At 39.1% G+C, this 21303-nt stretch overlaps 2 protein-coding genes across 2 annotated transcripts; both read left to right on the forward strand.

The window, feature by feature from the left end:
* Nucleotides 1-118: 118 nt before the first annotated feature.
* LOC310926197 (single-strand selective monofunctional uracil DNA glycosylase-like) lies at nucleotides 119-2868 on the forward strand (the record flags this gene model as incomplete). Its single annotated transcript, XM_083888296.1, has 2 exons — nucleotides 119-421; nucleotides 2338-2868. 2 exons carry the CDS (start codon nucleotides 119-121, stop codon nucleotides 2866-2868), a joined length of 834 nt encoding a protein of 277 aa, XP_083744422.1.
* Nucleotides 2869-5702: 2834 nt separating this feature from the next.
* On the forward strand, nucleotides 5703-18527 carry LOC310925468 (calcium-binding and coiled-coil domain-containing protein 1-like). Its single transcript, XM_083887432.1, has 13 exons — nucleotides 5703-5787; nucleotides 5877-5948; nucleotides 6223-6366; nucleotides 7705-7807; nucleotides 7889-8076; nucleotides 8672-8884; nucleotides 8981-9135; nucleotides 9224-9287; nucleotides 10798-11052; nucleotides 11125-11250; nucleotides 12961-13053; nucleotides 15497-15576; nucleotides 18310-18527. The coding sequence occupies exons 1-13, from the start codon at nucleotides 5770-5772 to the stop codon at nucleotides 18335-18337; spliced, it is 1539 nt and encodes a 512-aa protein (XP_083743558.1). The 5' UTR covers nucleotides 5703-5769; the 3' UTR covers nucleotides 18338-18527.
* The last annotated feature ends 2776 nt before the right edge of the window (nucleotides 18528-21303 follow it).

Here is a 21303-nt window from a genome sequence, read left to right on the forward strand (position 1 = left end):
ACAACCTGAGAAGGAAGATAGAAGCTAACACGTTATTATATTTACAAAAACGTTTTGTTTGTGGTACGCTTTTCATTGACAAACTGAAACTAAATTGCGTGTCAGCAGGCGGTGGACGATGTTAGACGGTCACCAGGAGTCAAAGAAGCTAGCTTTTGGAGATGGCGATACGGAAGTGGCTCAGCGTGAGCAGCGATTTAAACCGAACACGTCTGCCTCCTCCAGGTTTCTGCAGGTTGAACTGGAGCTGAACGCTCACCTCCGCCGGCTCACCTTCAGCGAGCCGGTGCTGTTCATTTACAACCCGCTTGAGTACGCGTGGAACACGCACAGCTGCTTCGTGGAAAAATACTGTGGTGGCGGACAAAGGATCCTGTTTCTGGGGATGAACCCCGGACCATTCGGCATGGCACAGACTGGGGTGAGAAACTACTGATAGGAACAGGAAAAGCCGCTGCTGGGAACGAAAACACGCTGGGTTTAGCTTTAATTCTCCTCTGAGAGCCTGTAGGGGCCCGAAGCAAAAATTCCCAGGGGGCCCTTCCAACCAGTGTTCATCACCATTATGTGACAAAGAATCTGACACCAACGAAAAAATTTACGAGTTCAAAATATATATATATTTTTTCCGGAATGAATGAAATAACATGGAAAAACCTTGTAAGGGGGACGGGGAGGCGGCTGCTCACTGCACATTTCAGTTAAAAACAGCCCTCAGGCTCCGAGTGTCGGGGGCCCCCTATCAGCTCGGGGCACCAAGCAGTTGGCTGCCTTGCCTGTTCAAAAACTTCGCCCCTGCACGCAGGGACCAGGTCAAAAGGTTTTTTTTTTTTTTTTTACTTAGGGACCGTCAATAAATTTGTCCGAATGGGAACGAACGTAAACATGTTATGTGACTTAATGACCGACTACACACCAGACCAGTGTAACCAGACAGTGCATCTTATGTTTTGTATTTAGTCTGTATTTAAAGGCAAGACAAGGCAAGTGTATTTGTATATCACAGTTCAACAACAAGGTAATTCAAAGTGCTTTACATAAAACATTAAAAAGCATAGAAAAGAGACGTTTATAAAATCTGATATAAAATCCAAAAAAATAAAAAAATAAAAACAAGCAGGTAAAATGTATATGGAAAACATTAAGTAGATTAAACAAATAAAATAGATACAAATAAAAAAAAAAAGATAAAATCAAGAGTATCAAAAGAACAGAGGTTACTGTGCAGTATTGGAAATGACTGAAATGCAGCGGCAAACAGTAAAGTCTTCACTCTTGATTTAAAAGGGGTGAGAGTTTCAGCAGATCTACAGTTTTCTGGGCATTTGTTCCAGATATGTGGTGCATAGAAACTGAACGCTGCCTCTCCATGTTTAGTTCTGACTCTGGGTACACAGAGCAGACCTGTCCCAGATGATCTGAGAGTTCTGGATGATTCGTAGCTAAGCAGAAGATCAGAGACGTATTTTGGCCCTAAACCATTCAGCGCTTTGTAGACCAACAATAGTATTTTGAAGTCAATTCTTTGATCCACAGGAAGCCAGTGTAAAGACTTCAGAACTGGAGTGATATGATCTATTTTTTTGGTCTTAATGAGGACTCTAGCAGCAGCATTCTGAATTAAAGGTCAAAGATCAATTTTAAGACGGTGGTGATGTTCTGTGGCAAATTCAAGTGACCGTTTTAAACCAACACATCTTTTAAATAAAAAAAAATTGTATTGAGTATTATTGAAAAGTTTAGATTAGAAGAAAAAAAAGGTTAGCATGAAAAGAAAGATATGATGCTTTGGTCTGGTATTCTTTTGTTTAGAAAAAATATTGGCCCAATGATTCAATGATCATTAAAACACAAATGTGTTTAGTCTGTCCATTAAAAACATGGTGGTTCAACATGACGTCCTCTGCAGTGAAGACCTCCTCCTGATTTAAACATGGAGACCTATTTATTTTTAGTGTTTTGTGTTTTCCACCTAATGGGGATCTTAATAAATTAATAAAATTGATTGAAAGGAATTCATACATTCAAGGAATTGTACAAAAAATATATTAAAATATTATTATATTAATTTCAGCTTAATTGAACAAATTCCACCTACATCTTACACACTGGACCGTTAATCTATTATTTTCACATAATGTAAATATACATATATGCATATATGAACAAGATATGGGGAAAATATTAAAGGTAAGAATGTTTAGGAAGAACCAAAACAACATTAAATGTAATTAAAACAAAGAAAACAGAATAATATTGAACTTAAGCGAGTCCAACAGGGATCATCTGTTTATATACTGTTCATCTTTAAGTTATTGTTTTTCTGTCTCTGCTCAGGTCCCATTTGGTGAAGTTAGCTCAGTGGTTGACTGGCTGAAGGTCACCGGGGAGGTCGGTCATCCTGATAACGAGCATCCAAAGCGACGGATTACAGGACTTGCTTGTACTCAGAAGGAAGTGAGCGGTGCACGTTTTTGGGGATTCTTCAGAAAGGTGTGCGGTGAACCTGAGCTCTTCTTCCGTCACTGCTTTGTGCACAACCTTTGCCCACTGATCTTCATGAGTGCCAGTGGGAAGAATCTGACTCCCCCTGAGCTGCCCATAGCTGAGCGGGAGGCCCTGCTGAAACTCTGTGACATTGCGCTGTGCCAGGCGGTGGAGGCACTCGGCGTCTCCATGGTGATCGGGGTTGGGAGAGTGGCAGAGCAGCGAGCGCGGCGAGCACTCTCTGCTGCAGGTGTCCATGTGCGAGTCGAGGGCATCATGCACCCGTCTCCTAGAAACCCACTGGCCAATAAGGGCTGGGAGGGCGTGGCCAGAGCCAAACTGGAGGAACTGGGTGTCATGTCGCTGCTGAGCAGCACGTGAGCCAATCAGAGCTTAGTGTACACTGAACCATTAAGAGCTGGTTACAGTAACACTGGAAAAACTTCAGCAAACATCTCTCTGAGATGGTTTTCTTTACACTGAAGTGGACACACCATAGATTTTTATCAATTCATTTTGGAGTATTTCGACACTACTGTCATTTACCTTTCTTGCATGTCTCACAGCACTTAGTAAAGATTTGAACCTGAACAACTCCGCCTCCCTCAAAGTCCCACTCTCCAGGGCGGAACAGCGGTGGTCATGCGCATGCGCGATTCATTGGCAGCCTGGAGCCGTAGTGGTGAGGCTGTCTCTGCTTTGGCTCTAGGCTGGGACTGTGGAGGTTACTGTGCTTTGGGAGGTGATCCCGGCAACACACGCTGCTTGTTAAGCACAGTAACTGCAGAGTGATACGTGAGAGTCTCCAAACACCACAAAAAGTCGGCAGATTTAGCGACAAAGTCGCCATGTTGGCAACACTGCTCTGTCAGATGCGGGTAGCTCGGCCAATTATTTTATTCGGTCCGAATATTTTAATTGGTCATACTTTTATCATAGTAATGTGAGAATTAAATAATGATGAGTTTCAAAACCTGGTGGGTTTATCTTACGTTTTAGAGTGTCATACGCATACGAGCAATTTAAGATTACAAGAGAAAAGTGTACAAATGCAAGAAAGGTAAGTATAGCTTTAACTTGTGATTTTTATCCAAAAAAGCTATGAGTGTTTGATTTTGGGTGCTTTTTTTGAAAAATGTATATTTTACTTTCAACAAATATGCTTTCAGCATGCAATGTTCATGTCTAATGGCATCTGTCACTACTACGGCTCTACTGTAGTCTACACGATAAGGCACGTTGTTTTCCATTACTTCATAGTACCTCCTCAGTGTGGGCCGTCATCTGCACGAAACTGCTGTGACGCTGATTTATAAGCAACACAGCTCATGACTTCTGATCAATCAGTGGCTGGCAGTCTGTCGGCGTCACCTTTTAGTATCAGCTCAGCTCGCTTGGAACCTTGTCAGAGCAGGTACTAAAAAAGTACCAGGTACTATCACTGACGGAAAAGCTAAAAACCTGAGTAGAGTCAAGTTATGCAAGAACTGGAAAATGGAAAAGTGTCACAATGGTGTGTGATGTCACCTCCAAGTTGACCATGTTCCATTTCAGGAGTCAAAATGCAAACGTATCTCGAGCTAGCCACTGTTAGCAATACCATCAAAACAATTCTCTACACAGTATTTTGTTCACATAAATGTCCACAGACAGTACAATGTGTTAGTCTGATATATTGTGAAACAAATATGACAGAAGTGCAATTAACAGTAAAACTATCAGCTTGATGTTAGCATTGATGCAAGTGGAATCTTACGTCAGGATTTCTAATTTGAAAATCCGACTTGAGGGGGGCATACAAACTTGGAAATTCCAACTGGAACGCACCATCTTGTGATTGTGTCAGTTTGTCTGTCTAATAGTAAGATTAAGATTATGTGGCAAACATACTTTTAAGCTATTTTAGATTTAAGTTGTGTAAACATTTAGCAACAATTATTTGTGACGTATTAGAGAACTTATATAGCCTTCAGTTAGCATCTAAAGTACTGTAAACCCACAGTGGCCTCTCTGTAGAGCTGACCTGATTTACTGTAAATATAAAATACTCATTATGGGGCAATGAAAGCCAACAGTTCATACAATCAGGTGATTGTAGACTTAATAATGTGACTATAATCATTTCCAGATTAAGATTCAGATTATCAAATTTACATTTTTTACCTAAGTTTTACATATTTTTGTCAAGTGGCTCAAATGTTAGCCTCAGTATTTCAGCACTCGGGCCTCATACAGCCATGCTTTATTTTTACTTTATGGTCTTACAGCACTACATGTGACCAGCAGAGGGCAGTAAAATGCCTGATGCTCAAACAATAGACACAAGGTATTTTCAAGCCTTTTGTCAAGTCAACAAAGATTTCCAAAAGTCCCCTCATTTAGAGCCTCATTTATCAATTTGTCTTATTTAATACATTTTAACTTTTTTATATTGATTATTTAGTCACACAGGAAAAAACATTCATTCAGAAAAAATATAATGTTATTATTAAGAAAAACAAACAATCCAGCTGTTTTTTAAAATTATTATTTATGATTTGTATTTGTTAAAAAATAAAATTGCTTTCTTTCTGAAATAAACTTTTCATTTGAAAATAAAATCCTACTCTATTTTTCTGAGTTAAGGATTTATGAAGCATGTTATTAAGAACAAAATCCTGCTGTTTGTCTGAATTAATCAGCTATTTTTTTCTTTCAAAGTAGAAATTCTTCTCTGTTTTTCTGAGTCATTGAGGATTTGTGTGGGTTTGTGCTGTAACCAGAGCGCCATCAAGTGTGCACCTCTGGGATCACGATTCTTACACAGTCACAGATCTAGCCTGAATTGAAATTGTTTTTTTTAAAAAGCTTATTGTCTATTTTATCATTGGACTGTATCCAGTTTAGTGAAATATGAATGTTTCAGCAGACTTCAGTACTGTGGGCTCACTGATGTTGTTATGAAGAGAAATGTTTAGTCTTGACGTTACAAACACCTCCTCCTCAGCTTCTACTCAGAAATACAATGAACAACAACCGGCATCAGCAGATCCTGTGTCCTAAATCACGCGTTACCTAATGGGAGTTGAAGTCCGTGGAGTCACTTTGCTTCACGATGAGCCATGCACCTGGGAACTGCATCTCCCATGACTCACCCACGGCATCACTCGTTTTACAGAGGGGTGTCCACATGGTTCAGGAGAAGTTGTGAAACCCTTGCACCTGACTGGGTTTCTCATCACTGTCCACACACTGATGCACAGATCTCTCCTTCCATGAGGTAGCAGGAAAAACATCACACCCATGTCTCAACACAATAAGGTAAGGCTTAAAACAATTATTACTCATTTGTTTATCAAATTCAAGCAACCGTTTTTGTTTCTTAGAAAGTCGTATTTACCTCATTTCAGAATAGAACTTCACTGAACAAAACCAAGGCGCAGGATTCACCTCTTAGTTTAAGAGGAAAAAGAACAAAGAAGGTATGAAAACACATTGCTTTTCAAATAAATGAAGATTTTGTAATGATGTCTAATAGACTGACTGTTTTAAAGATGTATCCTCACACAGTGTACGGAGCTACAGACTGTTTTTTACTGCATATGAGCTTGTTGTTAGTCAACATATAGGCGACTTGCTGTCATGCTGCTTGACATGCTGCATTCCTGAACTGACCGTGCTATCGGCTTTCATCAGCTGCTCACAGACTGAAACTGGAGCTCATTTCACTGGGTCCACGTTATGTTTTCCTCACAGCTTCCTGATAACATGGAAAAACAATCTGCAGTGGTGTTTCGAAATGTGGGGCAACATTACTTCCCCCAAACCAGAGTGGAGTGTCACTACAGTCTGACCTCTGACCACCAGTGGAGCAACAACGACTGGATAGGGATTTTTGAGGTATAACTTCCTCACCTCAGCCACTAACTTTACTTACTTTGCTGTTAAAGTCCAGTGTGTAACATTCAGGAGGCCTTAGTGGCAGAAATTTAATTCAGGGCCCACAAGTGAATCATTTGGTTTTCGGAGCCTTAAAATGCATTTTATTTGCATAGCGCTGAATCACAACATACATTATCTCAAGGCTCTGTACATAGACAACATCATGGAGAGCAGAGAAATCCAACAATTCACACAATGACCAAACACGAGGCATCAGTGAAGCTAGAAAACTCCCTTTTAACAGAAGAAGAAATCTAACAGAACCAGACTCAAAGATGTGCGGCCACCTGCCTCGACCGGTTGGGGTGAAAGGAGAAATGGGGGACATTTTATATCTTTATATGAACCTAAAGATATACTAACATGTCTGCATCAAAATATCTAAAAATGACAAAACTTATGTTATATATTTTGTTGAGTGGTGGTGCTTCCAACTCGGAAAAGTCAGTATTTCTATTCAAGGTAACAGATCGTTTCATTTTGGCCATCTTTTCATGACATCATCTCTGTGATAACTTCTGGACCAAACCGAGGCTGTATATGGTGCTTTTCCATTACACAGTTCTAGCACTACTTGGCTCGGCTCTACTCGGTTTGGTAGACATGTCAATGACCTTGACGGAAGCAGGGTCGCCGTAGCACAGCTGCACAGAACTGCAGCTATGACGTTTTATACGCTACACAAGCTAGTGACGGGCAAAGCAGTTGTTCTCGGTGTCACTGAATCATTAGAATCAGTTAATTAAAAAGATTTGTTCACAGAATCGTTCAGTACTTCCTGCATGACCGGAGCACAGGCTCCGTCTGATCTAGCTAAAGGTTAGATATTGCATAGCGCATGTTTTCAGAATTTTTAAGTCTTTTTAACTGATCTACAACTCGTTATTGTTCGGTTTGATTCTTGTTGATGTTGCACTCATGACTCTTCCATTGACTACATTCTCTGACCAATCAGTGGTCGGCAGTCTGTTAACATCACATTTAATTATCGGCTCAGCTCAATAGAGTAGGTACTAAAAATAATCACTGATGGAAAAGAAAAAAAAAATAGAGAAGCGCCAAGTTGAGCCGAGAAGTGTGAGAATGGAATAGTGCCATAAGAGACCACTACTAACATAAATGACGTACTGTGCTTTTAAGGTAAGATGCTCCCTTAATAAGTGTTTGTTGCACTGTTGCAGTCTTACCGTTAGATGTCACTCATTCTCACCAACTCTTACACACTGGACTGGATTGATTAAAGTAAGGACACCGAATGTTTGTGGCTGATTAAATGTGTTTTCTATCATTTGACAGATGGGCTGCACCTCACTGAAAAAGTATTACACATACACCTGGGCTCTTGTTCCTGAAGGTTACACTGAGGGAACCAGTGTCAACTGCTGTGTCCTTTTCCATGGTAAGACTTCAACCAAACACATAATAACAACAACACACATGACTAAGTGAATTATGAAAAGTGAACGTCTGCTCCATGCAGCCTGTTACCTGCCACGTCCTGGTACAGCGGAGTACCAGTTTGTGTACGTGGATAAGATGGGACATGTGTGCGCTCATAGTCGGCCCTTCACGTTCTGCGCTCCCAAACCTCTGGAGGAGCTGGAGACTCTGAAAGAGGAACAGGATGAGGAGCTGCTCCTGGTCATTCCTAGAGCCCAGCTGCTGCAGGTGAGGAGCTACATCGCTGCACTTGGTGCTCAGTACATCACATACATTAGACAAAGTGCCTGTTTGGAGAAGGAGATGGGAGAACCATACATCCTCCACATGGGGGCCACGGGTCACTGGAGCCAGTCCCAGCTGACACAGGCTGAAAGGCGGGTGGACAGTAAACACACAGAGATGATTAAATGTTGAAAATATGCCTTATAGTTTGAATGTTACTGATCTTCCACGGGGATACAGCACATTTCCTCTGCTGTCTTCATTGATAACAAAACAATGCAGAATCTACCGTTTCACTCTCCAAACAGTTTGCTCTAATTAACGCTTCACATGAATGTCTTATACAGTCCCATATATGAAAAAACAAACAACAAATACCCCTTTAAACTATTGTGTAATGATGCATGCTACATATTAACTGGGTGTATTTCAATTACACAGAACAATAAATTGTTTCAGTTCTGTGAGAGAATATTTTTCTTTCTTTAAATCAACTTGTAAGGAAATAAAATGTAATGACATCTGCTTGTAAATAACAAATGAATGAATGAATGAATCAGTGCAAACCTCCCTGGTTTCCCCCTTGTGTTGTGAGCAGAGTCGCCTGGAGGAATGTTTCAAAAAACAGATTGACTTAGAGCGCGGTCTGGAGGAGGCCAAACAAGAGGCAGATGATGAGAAAAACGAGAGCAGAAGATCAAAGGTGGAGTGGGAGAAAGAGAGAGAAGCAATGAAGGAGGAGATCACAGAGCTCAGAGAAAACCTGAGACACACCTGTGACATGTTGGAGAAGGTGGAGGGAAAACACCAGGTCAGTGCAGGATTTAACTTGTTTTTTCTCTCCAAAAAGAGCTGAATTTCATCAAATCTATTGTTTTGTCTCTCTCTCTCTCAAAAACACTGAAAGGATGCAAGGTGTAGTCAAGAAAGTCTGACCTCTCAACGGAGCAAACTTATGGCTGACAAGAGTGAGTGTGAGCAGCGAATCAAAGACCTGGAGGACGAAGTCAAAGCTCTGACTGAGACGAAGGAAGAAGGAAGCGTGGAACTGGAAAGGAAAGTGTTTCAGAAGCACACACTTGCTCAGACATGTATCATGGACCTTGTGCAGCTCCTAAAAAACATCCTGCTCTGCTCTCCACAGGCTGAGGGAGAGACTGAAGAAAATGTCCAGTCAAATGAAACACAACGAGGAAAAGAGAAAATCTCTGCAGGTCTTTGTTTATGCTTCTTCTCCTTCTTCTTTTGTGTTGCATAGATGTTGTAAAAAGGGGGCTGAAAAGAGGATGCCAGGTCTTTTAGTGTGTAACATTTAGGAGGTATTCTTTTCATCAGACTTTATTTATATATCACTTTTAATGCATATAGATATTGTAGCAGAAAGTGCTTTACATGATAGAATCAGAAAATCTCAACCCCACATCCTCACAGACACAGATCTGTCAACTAAAAGCTGCCACACTGTCAATCACTGTGCAATAGAGGGACGTTAGAAGAGAAACAAAACACAGGAAACACTATCATCAATGAGGAAACTGATGTGTCAAAGTTACTAAAATGAGGTCAAAATAAATTCTAAAAGGACAGTGGGCGCTAAAAACATAATCTAGATTGAGATTAATAAAATGGAATAAAGAAAAAAAGTCAAGCGTCAAGTGAAAATTCCAACAGATGGCGGAAAAATTAACAGTTTAGTAATTAGAAATTAAAATGATATCTTGAAAACTCACAGGACATTGACTGCTGCCACATGTGGCCCACGGGCCGTGAGTTTGTGACCCCTAATATAGAGAATGAGAGATCAAATTTATTTTGGAAAAAAAAAACACGTAGAAAATAAACAGACAAATAAGATAATCTAAAAATAAAGTAATACATATTGTTATTAATATTTCCCTGAATGGAAGAGTCCACACTACCTCTGTGTCATTATTATTATTATTATTATTATTATTATTATTATTATTTATACAGTTGTATTGTATGTATATGTATATTATTCACACTGTCTTCTGTATTCTTCTGCACTACTGCAACTGTGGCATAAGATATAGTATTGTTAGATTGTAAATGTATGTGTTGATATTATGTTATGTTATGCTAAATGAGGTTAAATTAGTTTTTGGCCAGTGGTATTTACTCCACTTTGATCAGCATTAGTGGGAAGTACGTAAGACCCTGGTGCACATGCTATATTTTGTCTTCCAGATGTTAACATAGCTGTTTTCAGCAAACATTTATTTTTTATAATTTGGGACAGTGCTCAACATTTATTTATGTTGGTTTATTTTATTAGTGCCTTTATACGGAAGAGTATTAGGGCCACATTTAAAAGTAAAATAAAATGAAATTCTGAGATTAAAGTCATAATTCTGTCTTTAATCTCAAATGATGACTTTAATCTCAGAGTTCACAGGCTGCTTTGTTTTTTTTCTTTACATATGACGCTAATACTTGAGTAAAGGACCGAAGTAAAAGATCGAAAATATGCAGAGCTGTAAGGTTGTCACTGAGCTCCATTGTGCTGTGGTCGTTTTCGTCTTCCTCCTGCTTGTTTTGTTGATTGTATGTGTGAAAGAGGCTTTTGATGTGAGTCATTCTTACACACTGGACCTTTAAATGTAAAGATTAGATGTTGACGTGTCATCTTATCAGCAGTGGGAGAGAATTTCAAGGTGGGGGGGTGGGTTACGTTCTTTTTTAACTCCTGCTCTTCTCCTGCAGGGGGAGGTTGATGGTGGTCTGGCAGATGTTCGAGGACTGCAGGAGCGTCTGGAAGCTAGCGAGCATGTCAACGAGTGCCTGCGTAGGGAGCTCAGAGAGCTGTCCACCCATCAAGCCCACACCCACACTGAGCTGCACCAGGCCCGCCTGCAAGTGGCCCAGCTCACGCTGCAGCTGTCTGAGGAGAACCTGGTCCTCAGGGAGGAGCGTGCCAGCTGGGCCCTGGAGAGAGAGGCCAACAAACAGGCAGCAGAAGTCAGGATACAGGATCCTTCACATCCATGATAAATAAAATGTAGATAAATAATTTGTTTTGTTGTTGTGCAGGCGGCGAACAAGAAAATACAAGAACTGAGCTGTGAGGTGCAGAGGAAGGAGGACTGGCTCCAGGAGGAGAGGGTGGAGAGGGAGAAACTAGAAGTGAAGCTTGGGAGAGAGAGAGACCAAAATAGAGTGAGTACAATTTAAGTTCAAAAGTATTAAAGGGGACAGATGAAAGAACATCCAACCATTTTCTACTGCTCCACATGAGGGGTGCAGTACACCTGGACAGATCACCAGTCCATCACAGGGACATAAGCACTCACTCTCACATTCACACCTATGGTCAATTTAGAGTGTCTAATTTACCCAATCCCCAAATCTGCATGTTTTTGGACTGTGGGAGGAAGCCGGAGAACCCAGAGAAAATGCGCACAGACACAGGGAGAACATGCACACTCCATGCAGAAAGAACCTTGTCCTGATGAAAGAACAGATCATGGCAATTTAATAAAAGGCTCACCCACTAAAATCTAACATGTTTAACAGCCTAGCCTTTTTCTACCAGAAGTTTGTAACTCACACCCACTCACTCTCCTGCACCAAAGTCCATTAAGAAAATCAGCAGTTTTAGCTTGCAAGGACACAGGAGCTGCTGGTCTACTGCTGCCATGTTTGACAGGTTAGTGTCACAGAGGAAAACCCAACAAGCAATCACAAGAATAACACGCATGAACAGTGATGGAGGAAATGGATCAATATCTCCTGTGTGGTATGTGTGTAAAAATGCTGATTTTCTCTATGGACTTTGGTGCAGGGAGTGAGAGTTTTAGAAAGCAACACAAGTTTAACAGTGAGTTAAAGTAGCAAACATATTATCATGATATTGTAGATATAAACAGGTCTATATTTTATTAAAGCTCACATAGGGTGGTCCTGTTGCACATATATGTTAGTTATGGAGGTCTACTTACATACATTGTTTTTATGGTCAAAAACCTCCTAGTTTCTGTAAACGAGCCGATAGAAATCTCTCCTCACTGACGCTGTCCTCAGCCGCGGTGTTTCAGACATAAATCTCACACCCAGAAGACAGACTGTGTTGTGATTGGCCAGCCAGAGTAGAGCCTTCCCAACTGTCTTGTGATTCGCAGCTCCCCCCTCTGGAACGGTGGATGCACTGCTACTCATTATCAAAACATTGTTTTAACAATGTTTAAAAATAGCTTCTTCACGACTCCCCGCCGCAGTCCCTTTTATGACTTTGACCCAGAGTCAGAAGACACTGTGGCTCGTGAAACACCTCCACAACGGACGTTATTCTTCTTCTGCGGTACAATGTAAACCAGATGTGCCCGGACTAGTGCCCGGAGCAGGAGGATCTGCTGTTCAGGAGAACTGCTGTTTACGTAACCGGACCGGGTTTTTTCAGAGATCTCGCTGAACCCGAGATTACAATAAAACACAGCGTTCTCAGCCGTGGCTGAACCGGTCTAGGTCCGCCTTTTTATTGAGACTTTTGCTTTGTTGATAAAATCTGTATTTCCTTGTGTCCTCAGTAAGTGGGGAACAGCCGGTACTCAGTGAGGCGCTGCATGTTCAGTACCTCATACAGCCGCTCTAAGAAAAAAGGAACTATTCCTTTAATACGTAAACACACTGGGCTTTAAAAAGCAAAGCTGCATCAGCTCCAGTTGCTCAAATTACCGCGTTGGAAAGTCAAGAACTGTGCCAGAGTTCAGCGGAGCTCTTTCATGACTCACATGCGGGCACAAATAGAAAAACCTTCCATGAACAGTGAGTAAACATTTCCTCTCACCGTCACTAGGAAAGCAAAGGAGACGAGCAAAGTCAGACGTGAGGTTGATGGTCAGATGCTTATGCGTATGCTGCCCCCTGCAGGTGCTGCTCAGTGAAGCCAATCAGGAACTGCAGGAGCTGAAGATCAGTCTGAGGAAAGTCCAGACAGAGAGAGAGCAGCAGCTCCAGACACAGGCAAGGATCTCACAACAGACCAAATATACACTGACAACATGTTTGAGAGTGACTGCTGTTACCATGTCTGTAACACTGACCACTCAAATATGAACATAAACCTTTATTCTGCCCGTTATTTGGTGAGTTAATGTTTATTTACAACATTTAACCCTTAGTGCTCACACGGCACAGATCTGTGCTGCAGGTGCACCCATACCTATATACAACTCCTTATATGGATATCCTGGCGATGTGCTGTTTATAGGTCACATATGCGGGCTTTAAAAAAAATTTTTTTTTTCATCTCCTTATGTGTTGTTGAGTCAAAGTTATGATTCACGTTACAGCTCATTTTTAGTAGGGATATAAAGTAGCAATAATTGTTTAGAGACAAATTTTTCATTTTGTTGAACGTCAAAGTTCAACGTGCGACATATGTCGAAATTTCACAAATTCAATCCAATTTGAAACATTTTGAGTAATTTTTGCTCTAGTTGGTGAACATTTAGTGCAATATATCATCAGATTGCCTAGGTTGTGCTGAAAAAAAGGAAATAAGAAACTCTATATTACACATTTCTTATAGCCTCTGTATATACTCTATGTTTTGACATAGTAATGGAAAAAAGCAGCCAAAATACTCTGTGTTCTAAGGGTTAAGGATGAAGAATGTTGTATTCTACACTGTAAAAAAGAAAACTCAAAATTTCTTTTTTGAAAACTTGAGATCTTTTGTTGGGCTGAAAATTCAAAAATTGATTGCATCAAGTGAAATTTTGAGTTTTCTCAACTTCTTTTTTTTTTTTTACAGTGTATATGATGTTTTTCTGTGTGTTTGCACAAAAGTGATCCACTTTTGGTGACATATCGTCATCCTTCCTCGTCTAATACGATACTTGATACACCTGGTATCGACATCGGCATATAAAATATATACATTTTCTCTAAAGTACTCACCGGGCGTCACTACTTATATGTCTTGGGAGGAGTTACCTTGCTGAACAAGAGTGAGTTTACAGCAGGATAATAGAGAAAACTACTTTAAAAGATGCTCCATCTATGTTCAATACATATACGTTGTGCACTTTGTTCTCTACGTTGTGAATAAATAGATAAATCCTGCACTTTGATCTTTTCACAGACGTTTAGTTTCCTTCAGTCAGACAGACATTGTGATGTATCGCGATATGATTGTCTTGCAGTCACTGTGTTGTGATATTATTGGTAGCTTATCATGAGGTAACCTGTGATCCTCACTCCTATTGGTGACACATTTCACTGTGAGATGTCACAGTCAGAAGAGATGGTTTTTGTCGCTTTACACGGTCGTTTAAGTCAGCACACGACAGTTCTCTTCCACCGCACTTTAGTGGACACTCGTGCAAAGAGTCTGTGTTGATTCACTCACCTCGTAGCCACTGACACGCAGGTGTGCCGTCCCATTGACACGTCACTCACAACAAGGATTTACACCAGCTTCCTTTAAAAAGACAGATATCTGACCTGTTTCTTGATGGAGCTCCTCAACGTCCCACACTCCATGTTGTTAAAAAACACACAAACAGGCTCACAAACGCTTAAAAAAAAGACTGATTTATTGACCTTAAACCTTGAATACGTGGAGTGTTGGTTAATTTACATTTCCCTTATACATGTTACTTTGTGTTTTTTATATATATATTAGTTTATATATATATATAATTAAAACAGATGTGTTATTATACTATTAAAGACAGATAAATGTGTTTTTTATAACATATTTAAAGTCCAGAATTCTTTTTGATAATTTGTAATATTTCTCATCATCTGTCCTTAAAAACATCTGATCTACTTTCTTCTTGCTGTCGATGTAAATCTGAGATTGGACATTATTATATTTTATATTCACTGTTTATTGTCTGATGTTGTGAATAGTGCTGCAATCATTTAGTCGATTATCAATCGATTGCTAAATGAATCCTTAACTCATTACATCATCGATTTGAATGTTTTCCTTCAGTGTCTCTGATTCTTCAGCTTCAGAAATGTGAATATTTTCTGTTTTCTTTTAAACATTAGTGGACAAAACGAGACATTGAAGGACATTTCCAGGTTTGAAAAACACTGATCAACATTTTCTGACATTTTATGGACCAGACTACTTCATTCATTGAGAAAACAATCGACAGATTAATCAATTGCGAAAAGAATCGATAGTTGCATCCCTAATTGTGAACAAATTATCTATTTTATTTGGTTTCCGATAGAACTAGATCATATCTTCTAGATCCTCATATAAAACACTCCTACTACGACTACTTAATCTATTAGATATTTTTGTTCTATTAGCCCTGGTCTGGAGGTTTTACCTGAGCGCTATTGTTTTATATTCTGTGTGTTTTTAAAAAAGCAAATGCAGTAAATATATCGTATACTGGGGAGGAAAAGACAGCTAAAGTTCTCAACTTCTGTCTTTTTCTAGGACAAGATGATGTGGGAGGTGCCTCCAGCTGAAGAGCGGAAACAACGGAGCTCTGCAGAACTCATCCAACCGGACCTGAGGTGATGAATGTGTCTTTCCACACAGTCTCAGTTCACACCCTGTTGTCCTCACTGTGGCTGCACTGACGTCTCCTAAAATAATATGTGATGACTTCTTCACACTCACGTCCTAACTGACCCGTCTCGAGCAGCTTTTCTCCAAAAAGTCACCACCTCCACATACAATATGCCGTATTGTTATATTTTACTATTGTACTGCTTTTAATGCTACACACACAAAATCAATCAATCAATCAAAAAGCTAGTAGCTTTGAAAAAAAGTTTCAAGTCATTCCCGATACTCAAATGCAGTAATGTGTACATGAAGAACCTTTATACGTGTTATTATCTTCATCTTATGGGTCAAATAGTTTTTGCAGCTCCAGATGAATTTTATTTGGTTGGAGAGGGGACAACAATGGCTCTTTTCATCCTAAAGGTTGCAAATTCCTGACCTAAAAAAATCAAGTATGTCCATATTCTTTGTTTCATAAATGGGCAAAAAATAATCTTCAAACCTTTAATCAGGCTTTTGCACCTGTAACGTACTAAATTGATCCATATGTTATACATGAATTAAAACTTTTAATTTAAATTTAAATGACCATACCAATGTAATTTGAAGCTTAAAGGTCCAGTATGTAAGATTTCTAGACTAGAAATCTTAGACTAAAGACGTCTAATGGTGACACTGCATATTTCCCAAACACTTAAGAGAACTACGGTGGGCTTTATATGTGCCTAAAGTACATATAAAGGCTTATTCAAAGGTTGCAAAAACAAAATGATTTCAATTTTACAACAATTATACACTTGTACAAATATAATTGTGGGTAAAATATGAAATTACTGCCTCACAATGGACCTAAAAATAACAAAAGTGAAATTTAAAAATCATACTTCATGACCCCTCATGGCTCGTCTGTCCGCGCACACACACACACACACACACACACACACACACACACACACACACACACACACACACACACACACACACACACACACACACACACACACACACACACACACACACACACACACACACACACACACACACACACACACACACACACACACACACTATTATACATTACACATTAATAACATTACAGTTTTTCTCGATTGTTTACACACATTTTCTGAAAGCATGCCTCATGCTCGCACAACTCTACACACAAATCCAAAAAACACACACACAATGGAAAAACCCATCAATTCTCCTGCAAAATGAAACTTAACATTCAAAACAATGTTATTTCTTCTCAAAATGGTATTTTGTTTTCAAATGACACACACAAACCATCATATCAATAGACATTTATAAAAACCAGTTGAACACTGATGTGATCAATGTAAAACACTATGATGAATGGAAAACACTTCTTCTTCATCAATCATAATGACTTAGGCCTTTTTTAGTGTTTAGTGTTACACTTACTACAGACAGTACATACATAAGAGTGTAAAATATTTTAGAATATTGTTTTTATAGGGGGCCCACCGTTGGTGTAGTAGTTGGTGTAGTAAATTGACCGTAGGTGTGAGAGTGTGAGTGAATGATTGTGTGTCTCTATATGTGGCCCTGTGATGGACTGGCTAACTGTCCAGGGTGTGACCCCACCGATCGCCCTATGCCACATGAAGCGGTAGATAATGGATGGATTGTTTTTATACTTTGTGTTTTGTGTTTGTTTTGTGATTTGCATTTTTTTGTTTTGTGTTTGTGATTTCCGTTTGTGATTTGTTTTGTGTTTGTGATTTCCGTTTGTGATTTGTTTTGCGTTTGTGATTTGTGTTCGTGTTTTTTGATTTGCCTTTTTTTTTTTTTTTTTGCGTTTGTGTAAAATATTTTAGAATATTGTTTTTATAGGCCCTGTGATGGAAAATGGAGGATGGAGTGGTAGAAAATGGATGGATTGTTTTTATACTCAAAACACACAAATACACAGTAACACATATATTTTATTCCTATGTATTTCCCACAAAAACAATGTACACAGTGTCCATCCCAACCAACACAAAATTGCACATACATTCCCATGTGATGAGTCAGTTTGCATAGTAGGGAAATTAACTTTAGAATTTTGAATGACAGTGTGTTCCTTGTGAAAACAAGAAATTTTCTTCATGAAAATTGTGCCAAATGCAGAGAATTGTGTGTAGTGTTTTGAAAAAAGTGTGTTTTACAACTGCAATTTGAGTGTAAAGCAGGAATTGTGCTTGTAGTTTAGCAGAGTTGGTTCAGGGGGTTGGTGCATGAGTTACCTGTTGTGGTCATTGTGTCTCAAGTACCAGAATTTGTGTGTAAACAATTGAGAAAAACTGTAATAAACAGGTAATGCAACACTATATAGTATGGTAGTCAACAGTAACGTTTAGAACAGAAATATGGACACTGCAAGTAACATTTTCTATATAATAGTAAATGGTGATCAACAATGATAAATATATAAATGGTAAAATTCAAAATTCACTCTTTTCCTTTTCTTTAATATCTCTATTATTACATTTTTAAGTTAATTTGTGTGTGAAGTGACACAAAAGCGCCCCTTTTTTGATGAATTTTCTTAGGTCCTGCACCCCTACAGTAGATGGCGCTCCAGAGCTGGCTCTGAATTCACTGATCCAGAGATTAGAAATGAAACTCTCTTGTAGCAGGAATAAAAGCAGTGCAGCAGGATCATGTCAGATTGATGTCACAAACATGGACTTTTCCATTCTCACCATTTTCAAATGTCCCTCTCTCTGTAGTGAGCTGACTGACTCCCCCATGTGGTGACACAGAGAAGGACAACTGGACCACATGCTGCTCTGTTTCTTCTTTTCAGCAGTGGTGAATCTTCAGTGTTTAATAGTGTGACTCTTGGTGTTTCTGACTGGGTTATGACTTATAACTTAATAGGACAACTTTGTTTTTTTTTTGTTCTATAAACTTTTTTGTATTAAAAAGTGAATGTTGTGATATGTGATTATGACAAATGATTGAAATGATGATCATTATTAGCTGGAAGTGGGGACGTTACATGATGTTATTGTGGTTTATCAGCCCCTAACCGTGTGTGTGTGTGTGTGTGTGTTGCAGTATGCTGAGCTGAATGTCACATCTTTCATAATATCATAATAAATAGACACTGATGTGAAGGTCTTCCTCTTAACCTTAACTATTTGTTATATTGTCTGAGAAACTATAAATATAGCTTTTTTCAAGAAAGCAAGTAAGCCTAATTGTTTGGGAAGTTGTTCTTTTTTCTTTTTGCCTAAAAAGAAGTTTTACAGTAGAAAAATAGACTAATTTTAACAAAAACTCTCAAATGTTGTGTTAATCAGATATGACAGCTTACCTTAAGCCTTAATTTCCATCTGAAACTGTTGTTTGTATTAAATGCTAACCGCTCCTGCTCCTTTGTGTGTTCACGACTGATGTATCTAAAGTTTGTGAAGTAAAATTCACTATCACAAAGTGGCGTGTGTGCAAATAGAAGACATCCTGAGGTCATTTTAAGTAGACATTTCTTACGTGAGAGAGTTTCTCTGCTTGTAATACGTACATTTTTAGACAATTAGTTTTTGGTTTGTTTTTTTCTGATTTACAAAGTAGTTTTAAGTTTTCATGCATACATTTTTGCTGTGTTTTTGCAGTGTTCCAATGACTCTTCTGACAAAGGAACTGTAAGTAAATGAACACAGTAAAGACAACAGTGAAGGGCTTGAGAACCAAAAGCGCCTTTATAAAAAAATACAAGACAACAAACAAATAACACTTAGGAACAATAAGCCACAAAATAACAAAAAGTATTAACTTGGACGTAAAAAAAACAAGTGAAAACAAGAACATGAGGCTTGTCTTTGTGTCTCCCTCTCTCTTTCTCTCCGTGTGTGTGTGTGCGTGCATGCGCGTGTGTTGGAGCTGTTTTGTACAAGTCCGACTGAAGCAGAACTTGTGAGGTGTCTGTGGTTATAATATAATCACATCCTGTACACACTGTATATAAAGTCAACAGCAACTTACTGTATATATAAAAACACAGAGATAACAACAATGGTTCCAGCTTCAAATGTAAAAATGAGATCATGATTGTGATATGAAGTCAATCTTTGGTCTTTTGTGTACTGAGCTCAGGTCTGTGTCATCAAAGCAATGTCTTTATTGCACCAGCTTGAGACAATTGGAGAAGACTTTTAACAATAATGAGCTGAACTAAAATATAATGGTTATATGATGTATAAACAGTTTTAAATACTAAATAACAGTGAGTGGAATCAGCAGATGATGATGATGACGTGTGTGTGTGTGAGGAAGAGAAAACAGGGCGAGCGACGACACTGAAAACAGTTTTCTGTTCCACGTCAGACTGTGCGTCAGAGCTGATTGTTTCATGCTTAAATCACCTTCCGTGTCCTTCATGGCTTCACGTCTGTTACTGAGGACACATTTGAACAAACATACATGGACAGTTCTCACCCCCCCATCACTTTACAATAAAGAGTTCCTTTATTCCTCACGCTGTATCTACAACGTTGAGCCACAACAAATACTGACTTATTTCACACACATTTGCATAAAAAAAGTTGTTTTGTCTCAAAGAAAAAGAAGGAAAAAAAAGGCATTTATGACATAATCCATGTTTTGCATCACTCATTACAGCAGACATGAACACAAAGGACTGTCCTATGCTCCAGGAGGCAGGTCAGTTCATGTCCTCCACTGTGATGTCTGTGATTCTGTCCAAACTAAACATCTTTGGGTGAGTGATTTCATAGAAAATATTTATTTTGCTATATCCCACTGTCTATTTCACTTAGAAGACACAACTTATTAGAGTTTTTGCATAAATGCTTATGGCAGTAATGACAGTAACATGACATCTGCACATCACACACACACACACACACTTAGACACACACACACACACCTGAGGTTTTCTGAGACGTAAACAGCTTTTCCTCTGCTACGCTGATTAGTCTTTGCCCACTCTAACAACATGGAGATGGTATGGCTTACCTGTACCTGTGGTTGTTGTACAAAGGACAAGTACATCATAGTAAAAAAAACAACTAAAAATCTGTTCTACTTTTGTCAAAAATGGCAACGTTTGTGTTCTTTCAAACAAACCTCAGTTGACAGATGAGATTTGGCCCTTTTCTAATCAACCTGAGACTGTGCTGATTTATATTTTGTACCCTTTTATAAGCTCTTTTTGTGTGTATATCTATGAGTTGAAATATTTGACTATCATTTTGTTTTCAGTGAGAGATGAAAATACCATTTGTTTTGCATCGTTTGACACAATCTGAAGCAACGACACGATGGTTTGAATCGAGTTACAAAGCGGGCGCTGGTCACATTGTGAGTTTGAGTCCTGCTCATGACCTGCTCTTGCTTTTCCTATTGCTTTTTTTTTCCCTGATTCTATTGCTTCTTTTTGCTGTGAAACTCATACAAACAAACACAAGCTTTACAACAGATATGTCCAGTCAAATATAAGCAAGACTGAGGGGAGAATATTCAACAGAAAACAGGCATGAAGACAGTCCCAAAAGAACAAGACAGACACGTGTACGTACACAGGAAAACCATACAATAAAATAAAAAAATAAGAAGCATATCTCTGAATAGTAATAAAAGGAATTTTGAGAAGCCATCGGCGGCAAATGGACACCATGTTGTTGTTTTTTTCTTTGACCATCAAACTTTATACACAGCATAGCCCTTATAGTTAGCGGAGGAGTGCATTTTCTTCTGTC

The sequence above is a fragment of the Microchirus variegatus genome, assembly GCF_963457635.1.
Source record: "Microchirus variegatus genome assembly, chromosome: 4".
NCBI classification, from domain to species: domain Eukaryota; kingdom Metazoa; phylum Chordata; class Actinopteri; order Pleuronectiformes; family Soleidae; genus Microchirus; species Microchirus variegatus.